General features: G+C 45.6%; 1 protein-coding gene across 2 annotated transcripts in view; it reads right to left on the bottom strand.

Annotated features, from left to right (window-relative positions):
* ACAD9 (acyl-CoA dehydrogenase family member 9) overlaps positions 1-4,939 on the bottom strand; it is a 55,197-nt gene extending 50,258 nt beyond the window's left edge. For both annotated transcript variants that reach the window (XM_038740826.1, XM_038740827.1), the window contains exons 1-2: positions 4,731-4,939; positions 695-788 (exon numbers count right to left, since the gene is read on the bottom strand). In XM_038740826.1, coding sequence (XP_038596754.1) covers positions 695-788; positions 4,731-4,925 — 289 coding nt within the window. In that variant the 5' untranslated portion in view covers positions 4,926-4,939. The remainder of the gene's footprint in view (positions 1-694; positions 789-4,730) is intronic.
* Between the last annotated feature and the right edge of the window lie 16,935 nt (positions 4,940-21,874).

Raw genomic sequence — 21,874 nt, 5'->3', positions numbered from 1 at the left:
TGGGTGTTGCCAAATTTGGGAGGGATTCTAAATCAGGGTCTTCCAATTGTTCAATGACCTGAGCTTTTAGGCAGAGGAAATGTTTTTCACCATCTGTTCAGGCTTCTGTTCTGTTCTTCTGTTCTTCCTCTCCATGCCCTGTCTCTAAGGGAGTATTTTTACGTGAGGTTGAGTTGAGATAGGGGCAAGAAAGCACAGCCTTAGGGTCCCAGAGACAGTTTCTAAAAATAGCACTATAGCAATTGACTCAAAGTTAGGACCCAGCAGGAGACCAGGCATCCCAAGATCCACTGGAAAAATTAGCACTTAGATTATCTATAGATCATACTCTTAAATGTAAATGATTTCTCCCTTTTTCTTCAACCTTTCACTTTTCACTTATCACTTGGGACCTTGGCCAGAGCTAACACTATTGCAAGAGCTCACTCGCTCATTAAAACACTTGTTGAAAGGATAGCCGGTTCTCTATTTCCCTATATTAACCTCCAGATGAACTCAGTTTAAATATGGTTTATCAAACTGAGTCTTATCAAAGTCACCATCTGGGGACTGGTAGACATGAAATTCTGTCTTCGTGACTTTGTGTCATGCAGTCTTACCTTTCTAGTTTTTTTCAAATCAAACTGATATGCCAGCAATTTACAAATTTGATTCAGGCCCCAAATTCTTTCTCAAATAGGAAAGGAAAACACACCTTCTTCACTGAAGAATTTTTCTACTGGCCCCAAAAATTGTTTGATTTCATTCAATTCCTCTTGGCTAACTTCCGGATATGGGAAAACATCCTTCTAAAAATGAAAATATTTTAATACAATTACAATTTTAGACAAGTGTTTTACAGAAATGTCTAGGAACTCATTACTTCACAGACTTTATATGTTTGCTTATGAAGAAATGAAGATTACTTTTGTCATTTCAGAAATCCTTTGGGTTCAAAGAAGGCATAGTTAAAATGGAGTTTAACCATATAATAATTATGGTATTCGTTTAGTGCTTGCTATGTGCCACGCACTGTACTAAGCACTGGGATGGATACAAGCGAATCGGGTTGGACAAGGTCCCTGTCCCACATGGCACTCAGTCTCAATCCCCATTTTACAGAAAAGGAAACTGAGGCACAGAGAAGTGAAGTGACTTGCCCAAGGACACACAGCAGACAAGTGGAGGAGTCAGAATTAGAACCCATGCCCTTCTGACTCCCAGTCCCGTGCTCTGTCCACTATGCCTTCCAGACACCATATGTGCACGTGTTGTTGAAAAGACCCATGAGTGAACAACCATACTTTCCACACTGTACTAATAAGGAATGCTCTCTGCTGAGCAGTTAGATTTGCTTCTTGCAGTGTTTGGTGCTGTCTCCAATTCTGCTTCACAGTTATCACCATCCTCTGTGGAAGGGCGAAGACAAACGGTAGCGTGAGCCTGGACACTCCCCCGATCTTGGAGTAAAAGACATCTTGGAGTCACCATTCCTCCTGTTTGTTGCAGGCCTGGTCTCCTTACCCGATTAATCTCAATCAGATTCTCTCTTTTGTGACAGGGTTAGGACAAAGGGACAGTAAAAGGTCTTCCACACTTTTAGAACATTGGGGTTAAGATAGCTAGGATTGTGGCTATTGTAATTGCCGGACTGTGAACAACGATCAATGGTATTTGAGTGCTTACTGTTTGCAAAGCATTGTACCAACCACTTTGGAGTGTACAACGCAAAGGAGTAGGTATAGTAGCTACGCAGTCTTAGTGAAGTGATAGGGGTGGAAACCAGAGAGTAGAGGGTCAAGAAAGGAACTGGATGATTTGGGCACTTACGCGCTTACTATGCATCAAGCACTCTTCTAAGTATTGGAGTAAACATTAATCGGGTTGGACACAGCCCATGTCCCACATCGGGAGGACAGGAAGTGGAGACAGTGGGTCTATACAACCCTTCTGGATGGGAATAGGGGGAGGCAATGGAACAGTAGCTGGAAGACGCAGTAGGTTCCAGAGAAAGGTTTCATTTCTTATTTTAGTATAAGGGAGACACAAACAGTTTGAAGGCAGAGGGGGAAGGAGCCATCAGAAGTGAGTGGCTGAAGATGGTGATCAAGGATGGAAGATCAGGTGCAAGTGTAATTAGGAAGTGAGGGGGTTGATTTCGAAGGCAGGTTGATCTCCTCTTTCTTGAGGCCCTTTGTTATTGCTTCCCACAATCCCTAATGTTCTACCTCCCTGACATGGTCCCAGAAGAGGAGTGAGATGGAAGGAGTAGAGGTTTGGAAGGAAGGCACAGAATTACCACTGGCCCACTAATTGCATTCCAGTAGGGTACTCGACTTTTTTAAACTTCAATCATCCCCCCTCAGCCTTATAAAAGCACAAGAAATCCCATTATTGGGTCAAACCAGTGGTTCAAACAGGGCAGAGTTCTGCTTCCAACAGTAGCAGCAGGATACTTGGAAGAACTGTGTGACACCTGCTCTAGACATCCACTGGGACGTTTAGGGACGTACAATGAACACATCTAAACCCTTGTGGAACCTGACAGGTGCATCCTACAGGCCAGTAAATACTGTATTTTGATTTCAGATACCCTACCTCCCCTACCCTATCGAGACTTGCTCGACTTGTTTTTCTAGTAGTGGCAGTGGATTATGCTGGGGTGTGGATGTCCTCTGAACCAATTTTCCTTTACCCAAGAGTATGAACTGTGAGACAGCTGGCCAGGAATAAAGGAAGCTCTGTGGCTGAGAAGCTCCGTGCACCCACCTCAGCAAAATAAAATTTCTTGCATCTTGGGTGAGAAGCACACACATCCCTTGAACAGAACAGGAGGATCTTCGCTATGAATCAGTTGCATCTACAGAGCACTTACTATGTGTAAAGCACTATAGTAAGTGCTTGGGAGAGTATAATAACAGCAGAATTAGGAGACACGTTCCCTGCCCACAACGAGTTTACAGTCTGGAGGGGGAGATTAACAAGCACTCACCTTTTCACTGGTCATAGACCCTGTTGATAAAATCCACTTTTCGACTAATCTTCAGTTTACATTTGGACCTATTCTAACATTTTTTTTTTAATTATAAGGTCAATTATTTTCAGACCAATTAAAAGGCAATAGACGTTTTTCAAAGCGCCCATTGTGAAGGGGCTAATTTAGACAAAATAGGATAATCATAGTCATGGAGGCCACTCCGCTAAGTCCCTTTTCAATATAATGGGGGCTAAAAACCATCTCTGATCGTGTCTTTCCACAGCCTGTTAAAAACAATAATCTGTAGTGTGACCTTGGGCAAGTCACTTACCTTTTCTAGGACTCAAGTCACCTCATCTGTAAAATCGGAATTAGGACTGTGAGCCTCATATAATAATTGTGGTGTTTGTTAAGCACTATGTGCCAGGCACTATCATAATAATAACAATAATGATGGCATTTATTAAGTGCTTACTATGTGCAAAGCACTGTTCTAAGAGCTGGGGGGGTTACAAGGTGATCAGGTTGTCCCACGGGGGTCTCACAGTCAATCCCCATTTTACAGTTGAGGTAACCGAGGCACAGAGAGGTTAAATGACTTCCCCAAGGTCACAAAGCAGACAGGTGGCAGGGCCAGAATTAGAACCCATGACCTTCTGACTCTCAGGACCACACTCTATCCACTATGCCATAAACGCTGGGATGGATACAAGCAAATCGGGTTGGACACAGTCCCTGTCCCACGTGGGGCTAACAGCCTCAATCCCCATTTTACAGATGAGGCATCTGAGGCCCAGAGAAGTGAAGTGATTTGCCTAAGGTCACGCAGCAGACAAGTGGCGGATTCTGGATTAGAACCCGTGACCCGCTGACTCCCAAGCCTGTGCTCTATCCACTACGCCATGCAGATGGAACATGGGCAGTGTTCAACCTTACTATCTTGTACCTATACCAGCGATAAGTATAGTGTTAGGCTCATAGTAAACGCTTAACAAATACCATTTTAAAAAGAGCCTCTAAATTCCTTGGAGAAGGGGAGGATCAAGTTTTTTCTAACAAAATACTTATATGCCTATCTGTCATTTATTTCTTTATATTATATTGAGAAGCAGCGTGGCTTAGAGGAAAGAGCGCGGGCTTGGGAGCCAGAGGTCATGGGTTCGAATCCCCAATCAGCCACTTGTCAGCTGTGTGACCTTGGACAAACCACTTAACTTCTCTGTGCCTCAGTTGCCTCATCTGTAAAATGGGGATTAAGACTGTGAGCCCCCCGGGGGACAATCTGATCACCTTGTATCCCCCCCACCAGCGCTTAGAATAGTGCTTCGTACATAGTAAGCGCTTAACAACATACCATCATTATTATTAATAATATCTGTCTCCCTCTTTAGCCTATGAACTCCTTGTGAGCAGGGAACCTGTCTGCCAACTCTTGTAGCGTGCTCTTCCAAACGCTTAGTACAGTGCTCTGCACACATACATAGCACTGACTGATATGCTGCGTTAGATAAGGCTGAATTAGAAAGAGAACAAAATAAGTCGACGGCCTAGTGTTTCCAACTCTTTCTTCAAAATGGGATGCTAAGGCGGCGGCCAGTTGTGGGGAACCAAACTCAGATTGGGGCGCCTGAGTCAGGAGGGCCGTGGCGGTTGAAGGAGAGGAAAAGGAGAGCCGGAGCGGAAAACTCCTCCAGTTTTTGCTGAAGGGGAAGTGGAGAAGTCGGCCCTTTCCCGGTATCGGGCCTTCGGCCCTCCTCGGTGCCCCGGCCATTACCTTGTCGATGTTCCCCAGAAACAACCCTTTGGCGAAGGTGAGGCTCCGCGGGCTGCTGTGGAGTCGGCGGCTTTCCCGGAGCCTGGGCCCGAGCCCGCCCACCACGGCGACTGCCCCTCGGCCGCTGAGGACCGCCAAGATCCGGCGAGTGGCCATGGCCGCCGCGGTCTGCAGGTAAAGCCCGGCCCGACGCATGGAGGCGACAGGCGGAGCGACCCCAACGCGCCAAGCGGAGACGCCCGACGACGACGTCAGAGGAGAGCGACTCCTCGCCCAAAGGCTCGCGCTGGACGGTCGCAGCCCCACCCGCCCAGGCAGGATGGAGGATAAGCGCCCTGGGGGCCGGCGCCATCTTACTTAACAGATCCTCCCTCAGAGAGCGGTGCGCGAGAGCGGGCCGTACTCATCCCAGCCCCGTAGCGCTTATAGCAATGTTCTTCTGGTAATGAGTGTTCTCTGTTAAGAACAGAAGCAGCGTGGCTCAGTGGAAAGAGCCCGGGCTTTGGAGTTAGAGGTCACGGGTTCAAATCCCGGCTCTGCCAATTGTCAGCTGTGTGACTTGGGGCAAGTCACTTCACTTCTCTGTCCCTCAGTTACCTCATCTGTAAAATGGGGATTAGGACTGTGAGGCCCCCGTGGGACAACCTGATCACCTTGTAACCTCCCCGGCGCTTAGAATAGTGCTTTGCACATAGTAAGTGCTTAATAAATGTCATTATTATTATTATTAAGAGCTTCTGTGCAAAGAAACATGGACCTGGGTTCCAATTCCAGCTCTGCCACTTATCTAATGGGTGACTTGGGGCAAGTCACTTAATAATAATGATGGTACTTGCTAAGTGCTTACTATGTGCCAAGCACCGTTCTAGGCCCTGGGGGTAGATACAAGGCCATCAGTTTGTCCCACGTGGGGCTCAGTCTTAATCCCCATTTTACAGAGGGAACTGAGGCACAGAGAAGTGAAGTGACTTGCCCAAGGTCACACAGCTGCCAATAATAATGATGGCATTTGTTAAACGTTTACTATGTGTAAAGCACTGTGGCCAAGTGGCAGAACTGGGATTAGAACCTGTGACCTCTGACTCCCAAGCCCGTGCTTTTTCCATTAACCTCTCTGTGCCTCAAAGTTAAAATATACATGTGCTATATAATTCTATTTATTTATGTATAATTATATCTATATTAATGATGTGTATATATCTACAATTCTATTTGTATTGATGCTACTGACACCTGTTTACTTGTTTTGATGCCTGTCTCCCCCCTTCTATACCGAGCCCAGTGTGGGCAGGGATTGTCTCTGTTGCTGAATTTACTTTCCAAGCACTTAGTACAGTGCTCTGCACACAGTAGGTGCTCAATAAATACGATTGAACGAATGAATTAAGGAGGCTGTTAAAGATAGCATAATAATAATAATAATTGTGTTATTTTTTTAAGAGCTTACTATGTGCCAAACACAGTAGTAAGCACTAGGGTAGATTCAAGATCATCTGGTCAGACACCATCCCGGTCCCACAATCTAAGCAGGAGGAACAACAAGTACCAAATCCCTCCTTTACAGATGAGGAAGCTGAGGTACAGAAAACTTAAGCGATGTGTCCAGGGTTACACACAGGCAAGTGGTGACGTAGTGGCTAGAGCACAGGCCTGGGAGTCAGAAGGTCATGGGGTCTAATCCTGACTCCCCCACTTGTCTGCTGTGTGACCTTGGGCAAGCCACATCACTTCTCTGTGCCTCAGTTCCCTCATCTGTAAAATGGGGATTGAGACTGGAGGCCCATGTGGGACAGGGACTGTGTCCAACCCGATTTGCTTGTATTTCACCTCAGCGCTTAGAACAGTACCTGGCACAAAGTAAGCGCTTAATAAATTCCATAATTATTAGTAATTATTATTACCGTATCTGTAAAATGGGCACAAAGACTGTGAGCCCTATGTGGGACATGGACTGTATCCAACCTGATTAGCTTGTAACTACCCCAGTGCTTAGTACAGTGCCTGGCACATAGTAAGCACTTAACAAATACTATATTAAAAAAAAGTGCTTACTATGTGCCAAGTGCCAGGGTGGATACAAGAACATAACGTCGAACACAGTCTTTTTTTAAAAAAAAATGGTGTTTTTTAAGCACTTACTATGTACCAGGCACTGTACTGAGCACTGGGGTAGATAAGATAATTAGGTTGGGCACAGTCCCTGACCCATGTAATAATTGTAGTATTTGTTAAGTGCTTACTATGTGCCAAGCACTGTACTAAGTGCTGGGGTGGACACAAGGAAATTGGGTTGGACACAGTCCATGTCCCACATGGGGCTCACAGTCTCAATCCCCATTTTACAGATGAGGTAACTGAGGCACAGAGAAGTAAAGCAACTTGCCCAAGGTCACACAGCAGACATGTGGCAGAGCCAACTAGAACACATGATCTTCTGATTCGCAGGCCCATGCTCTATCCACTATGCCCCATTTTACAGATGAGGAAACAGGAACAGAGAAGTTAAGTGATTTGCCCAAGGTCACCCAGCAGGCAAGTAACAGAACAAGATTTAGAACCCAGCTCTTCAGGCTCCCGGGCCCGTGCTCTTTTTCCACTAGGCCACACTGCTTCTCAGTGCTTCAACATGGGGCTCACCATCTATCTTATCCCCATTTTACAGATGAAGACACTGAAGACCAGCGAGATTAAGCCATTTGCTCAAGGTCACACAGCAGGCCAGTAGCAGAGCTGGAACTCAAACCAGGATCTCCTGACTCCCAATCCCCCTGCTCTTAACAGTAGGCCATGCCATTCCCCCAGGTTTTAAAACTATGCCCCAGATTGGGCTGGGCCAAAGCCAAACTCGGCTGGGTTCAGATGCACGTTTCATGTCCCCACGGACTCTCCACAGGTAATGTGGAGAGTCCGTGGGGACATGAAACGTGCAGCTGAGATGCTGCCATGTCTATGCAGTTTTTCTGTTCCTTCCTAGTCATTCATTCATTCATTCATTCAGTCGTATTTATTGAGCACTTACTGTGTGCAGAGCGCTGTACTAAGCACTTGGGAGGTAGTCCCCATCTGTGCTCAATCCTTGGATTTGAGACTATGCACTGATCCAGGCCGTTGCAAGGCTTCAGCACTCAGGAAGACAGTGGTTTCATATGTGTCGTCCCATGTCGTATCGGCCACTGCCACCTGACACCGAAGGACAAAGAGGGAACCTTGGGGAGCATTGGCGGGTATGAAACCTGTGGGGTTTTTGTTCCCCTTCTGCCTTGAAAGGCTTGGCTCTGTGGAAAGAGCATAGGCTTCTGAGTTAGAGGTCATGGGATCGAATCCTGACTCCTCCACTTGTCAGCTGTGTGACCTTGGGCAAGGCACTTAACTTCTCTGGGCCTCAGTTCCCTCATCTGTAAAATGGGGACTAAGACTGTGAGCCCCACGTGGGACTCACAGTCTTATCACCTTGTATCCCCCCAGTGCTTGGCACATAGCACTTACCAAATACCACTATTATTATTATTATTATTATTAATAGGTGTGGTCACAGAAACAGCTCAGGAATCTCCAGAAAACCCTCTGGCTCTGGCACAGCTCGGTCCTGATTTTATTAGCCATAATCCTCGAAGAGGACATGAGGCTATGACAGATTCTAGGCCAATACTTTGGCCTTTTGCCAGCGCTTCTGGGTTGCAGAATCTGCAGAACAAATGTAGAGTTAACACACAACTATCCAGCTCGACCCCGGCTCATGGAGAAGCAGTGTGGCTTAGCGGAAAGAGCACGGGCTTGGGAGTCAGAGGTCGTGGGTTCTAATCCCGGCTCTGCCACTCGTCAGCTGTGTGACTTTGGGCAAGTCACTTAACTTCTCTGTGTCTCATTTACCTCATCTGTAAAATGGGGATTAAGACTGTGAGCCCCACGTGGGACAACCTGATTACATTGTATATACCCCAGTGCTTAGAACAGTGCTTGGCACATAGTAAGCGCTTAACAAATACCAACATTATTATTATTATTATTAAACCAGAAAAAAGAAAAAAAGCCCGAAAATGGAAAATACATCTCCAAGTGTTGACTGGAGGTTTTGTGTCTCAGGGGCACCAGCCATTATTATGAGAGCCACCTCTTGAGGGTGTGGGAAGTGCCCACTGATCTTACAGATGAAACGATGAACATGTGTCACTACTCTGTGGTTTGGAAACTTGACTGTGAGCCCACTGTTGGGTAGGGACCGTCTCTATATGTTGCCAACTTGTACTTCCCAAGCACTTAGTACAGTGCTCTGCACACAGTAAGCACTCAATAAATACGATTGAATGAATGAATGAATGATCTACGAGACTTAAAAAGACTCAATCTAATAAAGCCTAGGTCTCACCTAATGAGGGGGGCCATGCTGTGCTTGCAGACACCATGCCAATGGACACCCCACCCCCAGATGGCCCCAAGTGATAGGGTGAAGGGGCTGCTTAGACATTGAGCAGGGCATTACTTAGCTTTGGCAACCAGGACCACAGATTCAAAGTCAGTGGGTATATTCAGGACTGGAAGAGCCTGGGTCATAAAGAATATGTCAAAATTGCTCCTCCAGATCTGCAAACATTCAACACATTGATGATGACGATGCTGCATGGCTTAGTGGAAGGAGCATGGGCTTGGAAGTCAGAGGTCATGGGTTCTAATCCCAGCTTGGCCACTTATCAGCGTGACTTTGGGCTAGTCACTTAACTTCTCTGTGCCTCAGTTACCTCATCTCTAAAATGTGGGATTAAGACTGTTGAGCCCCACGTGAGACAACCTGATTACCTTGTATCTTGCCCAGCACTTAGAACAGTGCTTGGCCCATAGTAGGTGCTTAACAAATACCATTATTAGTAGTAGTATTTGTAAAGTGCTTAGTATGGGCTAAACAGTGTACTAAGCCCTGTAAGCCCCATGTAGGACAGAGACTTTGTCCAGCCTGATTAACTTGTATCTACCCCAGTGCTTAGAACAGTGCTCCACACATAGTAAGTGCTTAACAAATGTCATAAGCATAATAATACAAGATAATCAGGTCAGACACAGTCCAGCATGCACTGCACATGTAATTTGCTAAAGAGCATCTTACTGGTGAAACCTTACTGCCCCTTTCAAACTCTCTCTTCTCCTTGTCCCCAAAGTAGTGTAAATATAAAAGCTGAAAAAGTCTGACTGATTAGGGTTAAAATAAACTACATAGCCTTATTCTGTAAATAGACACAAAAAAGCAAATTTATTCATCCAACACAGAAACTGTTGAAAGCTGAATCTTGTTTGCCAGCATAATTTTCTGTTGATGTGGACAAGTTTATCTTAAATAAAGATTGGCACAGGTTTCTGCTTGCTTTTTTATTGACTTAGAAGGTAAAGTATTGTTGCCCTAATTACCAGCCCAGACCTTTCTCCCCAACCACATGACATTTCCTCTTACCTCCAGGTCATCTCTACATGGCTATCCTGCAGGCTTTTTAAGCTCAAAATGTCTAAAACTGAAGTTATGTTCTCTTCCAAAACCTCTCCTTCACTTTACTTTCCCATCACAGTTAACACCACCATCCTTCCTTCCCTCCCTCTCTGAAATCCACAATCCTAACATTATCTTTGACTGCTCCCTTTGTTTCAACCCTGACATTCAGCCTTTCCCCAAATCCTGTCGATTCTTCCTCCAAATCATTTCCAGGATCTGTCTCTTCCTCTCCACCCAAGTGCTCAGCACGCCAGTACAAGCTCTTGTCATGTCCCCCCTCAACTACTGCATCATCCTCTTTATTGGTCCCCTGGCCTCCAGTCTCTCCCCTCCCCAATCCAGACAATAATAATAATTATTATTATTATTATGGTACTTGTTAAGTGCTTACCATATGCCAAGCACTGTTCTAAGCTCTGGGGTAGGTACAAGGTAATCGGGTTGGATGCAATCATTGTACCACATGGGGCTCCCAGTCTTAATCCCCATTTTGCAGATGAAGTAACAGGCCCAGAGAAGTTAAGTTACTTGCCCAAGGTCTCAGAGCAGACAACTGGCAGAGATAGGACTAGAACCCAGGACCTTTTGACTCCCAGGCCTGTGCTCTATCCACTAAGCCATGCTACTTCTCTCTACTGCCCAGGTTATTTTCCTAAGACGTTTTTCTGCATACTTATCCCCACTCGATGGTTACCCATTTCTCTCTGCCTCAAGCAGAAACTTTGATTTTCAAGGCCTTCCATTAGCATTCCCCCCTTATCTGCTCTCTTCTCCCACTACATTCATTCATTCAATCGTATTTATTGAGCGCTTACTGTGTGCAGAGCACTGTACTAAGAGCTTGGGAAGTACAAGTAGGCAACATATAGAGACGGTCCCTACCCAACAACGGGCTCACAGTCTAGAAGGGGGAGACAGACAATAAAACAAAACATGTAGACAGGTGTCAAAATCGTCAGAACAAATAGAATTAAAGCTATATAATAATAATAATAATGGTATTTATTAAGCGCTTACTATGTGCAAAGCACTGTTCTAAGTGCTGGGGAGGTTACAAGGTGACCAGGTTGTCCCACGGGGGGCTCACAGTCTTAATCCCCATTTTACAAATGAAGTAACTGAGGCACAGAGAAGTGAAGTGACTTGCCCAAAGTCACACAGCTGACAATTGGCGGAGCCAGGATTTGAACCCATGACCTCTGACTCCAAAGCCTGTGCTCTTTCCACTGAGCCACGCTGCTTCTCATCATTAACAAAATAAATAGAATAGTAAATATGTACAAGTAAAATAGAGTAATAAATCTGTACAAATATATACAAGTGCTGTGGGGAGGGGAAGGAGGTGGGGCAGGGGAGATGGGGAGGAGGAGAGGAAAAAGGGGGCTCAATCTGGGAAGGCCTCCTGGAGGAGGTGAGTTCTCAGTAGGGCTTTGAAGGGAGGAAGAGAACTAGCTTGGCGGATGCATGGCAGCTCACACACTCTTTTCCTCCAAAGCTAACTACATTGTGCCTAATTCTTGACTCTCCTCCCTCCCTCCCTCCCCTGCCTGGAACTCCCTCCAAATCTGTCAGACCACTGCTTTCCCCAACTTCAAAACCCTTCTGAAATCACATCTTCTCCAGGCGGCCATCCCTGAGTAATTTCTCCACTTCTCTGATTTTTCTCTCCCCAACTACCATCCCAGGGCTTTATATCAATCAATGCACTTTGGTACTTACCCTCTTACTTAAGGGCTCATCCAAGTATCCACTTTCCTTCTTTCTTTCTGTCTTTACTTTAGTATCTATCTCTAGGATGATGGCTACTGTATTGTACTCTCCCAAGTGCTTAGTACTCTGCTCTTCACACAGTTGGTGCTTAGTAAGTATGATTAATTGATTGACAATTGGCTGACATTTTCACTCTAATGTATTTAATAGTCACGAACAGACGTATAAGTGGGGCAGGTCACTGGAGACAGTTTCCCCAGGGATGACGCAAGATATAGGAGAGATGAAGGACAAAGGGTTGCAATCATGGTGGTGAGAGGTCAACATCCTCTCTTCTCCAGGGCTGCCTCTTTGGCTGCCAGCTAAATCAATCAGTGGTATTTATTGAGTCTCCCCCTGTAGACTGTAAGCTCATTGTGGGCAGGGAAGATTTCTACCAACTCTGTTGTATTGTACTCTCCCAAGTGCTTAAGTGCAGTGCTCTGCACACAGTAAGTGCTCAATAAATACCAACGATGATGATGACGACAGTGATGATGAATGCTTACTGTGTGCAGAGCACAGTCCTAAGCACTTGGAAGAGTACAATTAAACAGAGTTGGCAATTCCTGCCCATAAGGAGGTAAATGAAAAATAAGATGACAAATGTGTCTCCAAACTCTGTTGGTTTGTACTCTGCCAAGCGCTTAGTACAGTGCTCTGCACATGGTAAGTGCTCAATAGATACCACTGAATGCTCCTTCCCCTCCCCACAGCACTTGTATATATTTGTACAGATTTATTACTCTATTTTACTTGTACATATTTACTATTCTGCCTGTCTCCCCCTTCTAATCAGTGAGTCCATTGTTGGGTAGGGACCGTCTCTATATGTTGCCGACTTGTACTTCCCAAGTGCTTAGTACAGTGCTCTGCACACATTAAGCGCTCAATAAATATGATTGAATGAATGAATGAATAAAATAGCAAGAGAGTGGAGGGAGGAGAGAGAGTGAGGGAGGAGCAAGCTGCCCCAGCCCAAAAAGTATCTAGTCAATAATCATGAGACTTCATTACCATTAGAAATCCTATGCTGAAGTTGGATTCTTTAATGACTCTCCACACCCAGAATGATGACATCGGCGTAAAGGCAGACACACAACCCACCTATTTATGAAATGAAAAGAACTTATTCTCAAAGTAGATGGAATTCAGTCCATCTAATCTTTCTATAAAATGGGAGGGGGACGCTGACCCTAAGCCTTTCCACCCCTTGGGACAACAACAGCATCAACTAGGGCATCACTTCTTGTCGGCTCCTGCCGTGGCTGGCCTGCCTCCCTCTGGTCGCTGAAGAACCAAGAGTTCCTAGGAGTCCAGCAGGAAACATATCAGCTGTGGCAGGAGCCAGTAGAAAGAAAAGCTCCAGTTACAGCTGGTTCATTCATTCAATCGTATTTATTGAGCGCTTTTGTGTGCAGAGCACTGTACTAAGCGCTTAAGGACTTGCACCCGGCAACAACAGGAGCAAGTAAGAAAAAAACAAAGCCCTTCCTTGCTGCTGTTGCCAAGGTGGTGGGTGAAAACCAGAGGTGAAGCTGAGACTACTGGCTAGCTGTGGGCTTTTAGTTTTGGCTGGATGGCCAAGATGGCAGAAGCAGGGGCAGATTTCTTTTCTTACCTGTCTCTGCCTCTGCTGGTTCTCTTCTTGTTGGACTCTTGGTAGATGCACATTCTGGGGAGCTCAACAGGAAGTGAACAGGTAAGAATTCAAACTGTCATTGTCACCCTGCAGCCATTAGGGCCTCCATGACTAACATATCATAAAAAGCACTTAACAAGTACCATAATTATTATTATTGGCCACCATCGTTGATGAATATGCCCTCATGACACCAAACAAGTCAAAGAAAAAGAATGCTTCTACAAGGATTCAGATAGATTAATCGCAGGAATAAATTCAGATAAACTAAGTATCGTGGGAGGTTCCAGTGCCCAAACTGTAGCGATGTCCAAAACATGGGAAAAGGTAATAGGACCGCATAGGACTGGCAAATTATGCAGCCATTTTCTGCTTTTAAATGTGCCAAGTAAATGTGGAAGCAGCATGGCTTAATGGAAAGAGCATGGGCCTGGGAGTCAGAGGACCTGTATTCTAATTCTGGCTCTACCACTTGTCTGCTGTGTGACCTTGGGCAAGTTACATAACTTCTCTGTGCTTCAGTTACCTCAGCTGAAAATAGGGATTAAATTCTACTCCCACCTTCTTAGACTGTGAGCCCCATGTGGGACAGGGACCGTGTCCAACCTGATTAACTTGTATCTACCCCAGTGCTTAGAACAGTGGTTGGCACATAGTAAGTGTTTAACAAGTACCATTATTATTATTATCATCATTATTATTACTATTAAACATCTTTTTCTGCCTACCAAATAAAGGAAAAACTTCCTGAACGCATCCCCAGTCTCAACAGTGGTATCTCAAGAACTATTTGTGGCAGAGGAAGGATGTCCCGATTATGGCGGCCATGTGGAGGGCAGAGTACAGAGTGTGCCCCATGCTCACACTCACGACACTGCCATTGACCAAAAAGTGGCCTGCAACAAAGTTAGGCTCCAAGAGTCCAAGCTATTCTCACCTCAACACAGCTTCGCTTGGCAGGGCATGTGAGGAGAATGAGTCACAGTAGGATAGCCAAACAGCTGTTGGATGGGAAATTAAAATGGGGAACCTGAAAACAAGGGGATCAGGGGAATTTCCCTAAGCCCTCATTTCCCCTACTCCATCTCCCTTAGGCATCGCCTATGCAGTTGGACCTGTACCCCTTAAGCACTTGATAGTCACCCCACCCTCAACCCTACAGCACATATGTACATAGCCTTAATTTATTTTAATGTCTGTTTCCCCCTCTAGATTGCAAGTTCCTGGTGGGCAGGGAATGCGTCTACCAACTCAGTGCTTAGAACAGTGCTTAACACATAATAAGCACTTAACAAATACTATAATAATTATTATTATTACTCTCCCAAGTTCAAGTACAGTGATTTGTACACAGTAAGTGCTCAATAAATACCATTGATTGATCCTTTTATCATTAGTATTATTAATAATTATAATAATAATGGTATTTGTTAGATACAAGGTAATCAGGTTGTCCCACGTGGCGCTCACAATCTCAGTCCCCATTTTACAGATGAGGTAACTGAAGCACAAAGAAGTGAAGTGACTTGCCCAAGGTCACAAGGACGCAGTCTCTCTAGCCTGTAAACTCTTTGTGGGCAGAGAATGTGTCTTCCAACTCTACTGTATTGTACTCTCCCAAGTGCTTAGTCAGCGCTTAGAACAGTGCTTTGCACATAATAAGCACTTAACAAATGCCATTATTATTACTATTATTATTATTATTATTATTATTACAGTGTTCTATGCTCAGTACCTGCTCAATAAACGCCATTGATTGATTGATGCAATAATGCACAGCTTCAGGCAATGTGGTATCAGAGATTTAGACCTGAAGAAAACTGCAGCAGACAGACCAGTTTGGTGTTTTGCAATCAAGGAGGGAGCAGCTCTCTTCTATCTTGGAGAGGGTCGTGAGCCAAAGAGGCAGAAACAAAACAGCATTAGGTGCTCCAAACAGAAAACACCCCAACCTCATTGACCATATTTGTGTGTGAACAGTGTAGATGGGACTGTCAGTCCTGCATCTGCTTTATCAGCTACACATGCACCCATAGGTAAACCTATCAGACACCATCACTGAATACAAAGGACAATTTTTTAAAACACACAACCACGTATAAACGTCAACATCTTATTTTCATCCTCCCAAGCGCTTAGTACAGTGCTCTGCACACAGAAAGTGCTCAATAAATACGATTGATTGATTGATTCATCCTGCTAGATTTGTCAGACTCCCGCCCCCATTTAAAGTATGTTGGTTACTATGGAAACAATATCAGCATTGGGAAAAACAGATTTCCCCAAGAGTCATATGTGCAACCCAGAGTTCTAATTCCTGGTACGTTTTGGAATTTACACCATGCATATAGAGGGGTCCTCCCTGAAAGGTTAGGTATAATAAAAAATACCTAACAAGTATTAACTAAAATGATTCGAGCCATCAGTTCCCTTATTTCTGTATCTTCTTTGACAGAATTAAGTGGATGAGAAAACACAGTGACATTTAAAACCCAGTCCTGCCCAGATGAAGATGTTTCAATTATGCATATCTTTACATCTATACATCCTCCTATCTGTCTGAGGGAGATTATGAGACCCTAAACTACAATGAACTATCAATCCTTATGGGTCTACTGAACCAATCCCTTCATCCTACAGCTATGTCTCATCCTACAGCACTGCCCTGATGATAGCCTGGCCAAACTCAATGACAATCAATCAATCATATTCATTGAGCACTTACTGTGTGCAGGGTGCTGTACCTACAATAGGACAGAGTTGGTAGGCATGTCCCCTGCCCACAGTGAGCTTACAGTCTAGAGGAGGTGACGTACATTAATATAAATAAATACATTATGGATATGCACAAAAGTGCTGTGGGGCTGAGAGAGGGGTGGATAAAGGGTGCAAATCCAAGTACAAGGGTGACACAGAAGGGAGTGGGAGAAGAGGAAATAAAGATGTAGTTGGAAATGGCCTCTTGGAGGAGATGTGCTCTTAATAAGGCTTTGAAGGTGGGGAGAGTAATCGTCTGTTGTATATTGAGAGGGAAGGCGTTCCAGGCCAGAGGTGGGATGTAGGTGAGGGGACAGGGGTGAGATAGATGGGATTGAGGAATAGTGAGACGATTAGCATTAGACGAGCGACATGTGAGGGCTGGTTTGTAGTAGGAAAGCAGAGTCTCCACCAGGTTCCCCCACCTCTCCTTCTGAAGGTTATCCTCTCTCCACATTTATCTTTTCCTGCCCCACAGTTTCTCAGGAGAAGGCACCTCTTATGCTCCACAAGGCCACCCTCTCCACCTGCATCTCTAACCCTATCTCCTCTCGCCTCATGAAAAATCTCGCTCTGATCCTTCTCTCCCTGTCACATATCTTCAGCCTTTCCTACTCACCTCCACTTTTAAGCATATTAAAGTCTCCATTCATCTGAAAAAAAATATCTTGACCCACTTCTATTTCTTCCTGGAGTGAGCATTTAATGAAGGGGCATTTTAAAAGCTGGTAGAGTTTAGTAACACAAATCAACCAGCCAATGGTAAGATCATAATCTTCTCACCTGCCTCCTCACTCACACTCCTTTCCCCTGTAAATCCATATTACTCCCTCACAGAGACCTCCGCTCTCTTGACCCCATCCATCTTTCTGAGCGCCTCACACCCCACCTCGCCTCCCTCTCCTCTCTACCCAGTCTTTCCGATCAGATTACTGCTCTCAACTCTACCCTTTCTACTCAGCTAGACTCACTCGCTCCCCTTTCCCTTCGCCGCTCTCGTACCACTAACCCACAGCCCTGGATCACTGCCACTGTCCGCCTCCTTCGCTCTTATGCTCGAACTGCTGAACGCAGCTGGCGAAAGTCTAAACACCATGCCAACCTCGTTCACTTCAAGTTTATCCTTTCCTGCCTTAACTCAGCCCTCTCCTCTGCCAGACAAAACTATTTCTCCTCCCTTATTGACACCCATGCCCATCATCCCCGTCAGCTCTTCCGTACATTCAACTCCCTTCTCAGGCCCCCGGTTCCTCCCCCTCCTCCTTCCCTCACCCCAAACGATCTGGCCTCCTACTTCATTAATAAAATTAAATCCATCAGGTCCGACCTCCCCAAAGTCACTCCCCCATCTTCTCCAAACCCCCGGCTCTCAACACTCTCTGCTACTCTCCCATCCTTCCCAGCGGTATCCTCAGAGGAGCTCTCCTCACTCCTCTCAAGTGCTACTCCGGCCACCTGTGCTTCTGACCCCATTCCCTCTCATCTCATGAAATCACTCGCTCCGTCCCTTCTCCCCTCCTTAACTTCCATCTTCAACCACTCACTCTCCACTGGTTCCTTCCCCTCTGCCTTCAAACATGCCCATGTCTCTCCCATCCTAAAAAAACCCTCTCTTGACCCCACCTCACCTTCTAGTTATCACCCCATATCCCTCCTACCATTCCTTTCCAAACTCCTTGTATGAGTTGTCTACACGTGCTGCCTCGAATTCCTCAACACCAACTCTCTCCTTGACCCCCTCCAGTCTGGCTTCCGTCCCCTACATTCCACAGAAACTGCCCTCTCAAAGGTCACCAATGACCTCCTACTTGCCAAATCCAATGGCTCATACTCTATCCTAATCCTCCTCGACCTCTCAGCTGCCTTCGACACTGTGGACCACCCCCTTCTCCTCAACACTCTATCCAACCTTGGCTTCACGGACTCCGTCCTCTCCTGGTTCTCCTCTTATCTTTCCTGTCGTTCATTCTCAGTCTCTTTTGCAGGCTCCTCCTCCCTCTCCCACCCCCTTACTGTAGGGGTTCCTCAAGGTTCAGTTCTTGGTCCCCTTCTGTTCTCGATCTACACTCATTCCCTTGGTGACCTCATTCACTCCCATGGCCTCCACTATCATCTCTACGCTGATGACACCCAAATCTACATCTCTGCCCCTGCTCTCTCCCCCTCCCTCCAGGCTCACATCTCCTCCTGCCTTCAGGACATCTCCATCTGGATGTCTGCCCGCCACCTAAAACTCAACATGTCCAAGACGGAACTCCTTGTCTTCCCTCCCAAACCCTGCCCTCTCCCTGACTTTCCCATCACTGTTGATGGCACTACCATCCTTCCCGTCTCACAAGCCCGCAACCTTGGTGTCATCCTCGACTCCGCTCTCTTGTTCACCCCTCACATCCAAGCCATCACCAAAACCAGCCGGTCTTAGCTCCGGAACATTGCCAAGATCTGCCCTTTCCTCTCCATCCAAACCGCTACCCTGCTCATTCAAGCTTTCATCCTATCCCGTCTGGACTACTGCATCAGCCTTCTCTCTGATCTCCCATCCTTGTGTCTCTCCCCACTTCAATCCATATTTCATGCTGCTGCCCAGATTGTCTTTGTCCAGAAACGCTCTGGGCATGTTACTCCCCTCCTCAAAAATCTCCAGTGGCTACCAATTAATCTGTGCATCAGGCAGAAACTCCTCACCCTCGGCTTCAAGGCTCTCCATCACCTCGCCCCCTCCTACCTCACCTCCCTTCTCTCCTTCTACAGCCCAGCCTGCACCCTCCGCTCCTCTGCTACTAATCTCCTCACTGTGCCTCATTCTCGCCTGTCCCACTGTCGACCCCCAGCCCACGTCATCCCCCTGGCCTGGAATGCCCTCCCTCTGCCCATCGCCAAGCTAGCTCTCTTCCTCCCTTCAAGGCCCTACTGAGAGCTCACCTCCTCCAGGAGGCCTTCCCAGACTGAGCCCCCTCCTTTCTCTCCCCCTCTTCCCCCTCTCCATCCCCCCGTCATACATCCTTCCCTTCCTCACAGCACCTGTATATATGTATATATGTTTGTATATATTTATTACTCTATTTATTTATTTTACTTGTACATATCTATTCTATTTATTTTATTTTGTTAATATGTTTGGTTTTGTTCTCTGTCTCCCCCTTCTAGACTGTGAGCCCACTGATCGGTAGGGACTGTCTCTATATGTTGCCAACTTGCACTTCCCAAGCGCTTAGTACAGTGCTCTGCACACAGTAAGTGCTCAATAAATACGATTGATTGATTGATTGATTGAATGATTGAGTGCTTACTGTGTGCCAGCACTATGTTCTAAGCACTTGGGAGAGTAAGTCCACACAATCCCTCTGGAAAATCTGAACTCAATGGTTTTATTATCCCATCCCTTATCATCCTGTCACCATTCTTTTCCCATCTATACTATTCAAGTATGTCAGCTTCTCCCACTGGTGTCACTTCCTCTTTCCTTGACCCTCTCCAATCTAAATTTCTTATCACTCACTAAAGGTTCCAATGATCTCCTTCTAGGCCATGGCCTCTTCTCTTTATTAATCGTTCTTGACTATTATCTCCTTATGGAAATTCTTTCTGGCTTTGATTTTAAGGAACACAATACTCCTTCCACCTCTCTGCTTCCTTGTCTTTGCTAAATCCTTTTCCTCATCAATCAGTCAATCAATGGCATTTACTGAGTGCTTACTATGTGCAGAGCACTGTACTAAACCCACGGGAGAGTACAATACAAGAGTTAACACACACATTCTCTGTGTGCCATGAGCTTACAGTCTACAGGACTGTAACCTCTTCTTAGCTTTTAACTTTGGGCATCCTTTAACACTCACTTCTGGGTCATTACTCTTTTCTCTTCAAACTCATCAGCTCATGGGGTGTCAGCTCTCATCTCTAGGCAGATGCCCCCCAAATGTTGATCACCAGCGGTGACTCCTCCCACGCTCTGGTCTTATATTTCTTCCTGCCTCCAGGATATCTCTCAGGATCTACCTTATCTGGATGTTCTGCTGTCCCCTCAAATCTCACATGTGCAGCATAACAATCTGATGACCTGTGGGCCACCTGTGGCCCACCACTGACTTGTTTATAGGTTTATGCAGGCCAGCTGGCTGTAGGGAAGCAGAGGAAAGAAGAATATGGTTGAGAATGTTCCTCTTCAGCTTTTACTTGCAACTTAGATCCTGCTCCAGAACTTTGGGTGAGGGCTGCTTTTCAGGCAGTTTTCCAGGCTAGAAAATGGCATTTAGCAGCATTTGTGGCAGTCCCTTCTGCCTGGAGCAAGTATGCTCGAAGAAGCAAGAGAACGGTGTCCTGGGTTGCATCTCTAGCTCTCTTACTGTGTTTGGCTGTCTGAGGTAAGTTTGTTGTGGTCAGAGAATGTATCTGTTGTTATATTGTACTCTCCCAAGAGCTTAGTGCAGTGTTCTGCACACAGAAAGTGCTCAATAAGTATGTTTGAATTAACTGAATGAATGAAGATCATCTAGGTGAAAGAGAGGAGTAGGGAGAGAGAAAGAATGTGTGTATAAGGGGGAAAGATAGTAAATGTATATAAGTATCTGACACTGTTTCTCTCCAGTTTTCCTCTCAATTGATCAATGGTGTTTATTGAACACTTACTGTGTGCAGAGCGCAGTACTAAATGTATGGGTGAGTATACTATAGAGTAGGTAGACATGACTGCTGCCCATAAGGAGTTTACAGTCTAGAGGGGAAAATTTCTCCTTTTTAACCTCAGGCCTGCTCCCCTGGAAGCCCCACTCACTGACATTTCTGCATAATATTGATAAAGATAATTCTAGAAAAGTGGCATGGCCCAGTGGAAAGAGCATGGGTCTGGGAGTCAGAGGACCTGGGTTCTAATTTTGGCTCTGCCATTTGTCTGCTGTGTGATCTTGGGCAAGTCATTTTACTTCTATGTGCCTCAGTTTCCCCATCTGTAAAATGGGGATTAAATCATTCTCCCTCCTACTCAAACTGTGAGCCCCATGTGGGTCAGGGACTGTGTCCAATCTGATTATTTTATATCCATCCCAGTGCTTAGTACAATGCTTGGCACATAGTGCTTAATGAATACTATAATTATTAGTAGCATGGCTCAGTGGAAAGAGCATGGGCTTGGGAGTCAGAGGTCATGGGTTCTAATCCCGGCTCAGCCGCTTGTCAGATGTGTGACTTTGGGCAAGTCATGTAACTTCTCTGTGCCTCAATTACCTCATCTGTAAAATGGGGATTAAGACTGAGCCCCATGTGGGGCAACCTGATTACCTTGTATCCACCCAAGTGCTTAGAACAGTGTTTTGCACATAGTAAGTGCTTAACAAATACCATCATCATCATATTAGTCACCAGTTTCATTTTCCTTTGTACTAATTAAAAAGTCAGCTGTGTGACTTTGGGCAAGTCACTTAACTTCCCTGTACCTCAGTTACCTCATCTGTAAAATGGGGATTAAAACTGTGAGCCTCACGTGGGACAACCTGATTACCTTGCAACTTCACCAGTACTTAT

Source organism: Tachyglossus aculeatus, chromosome X1, assembly GCF_015852505.1.
Source record: "Tachyglossus aculeatus isolate mTacAcu1 chromosome X1, mTacAcu1.pri, whole genome shotgun sequence".
Lineage (NCBI taxonomy): Eukaryota > Metazoa > Chordata > Mammalia > Monotremata > Tachyglossidae > Tachyglossus > Tachyglossus aculeatus.
Note: the sequence above shows the minus strand (reverse complement) of the source record. Positions and strands in the feature narration are given on the sequence as shown.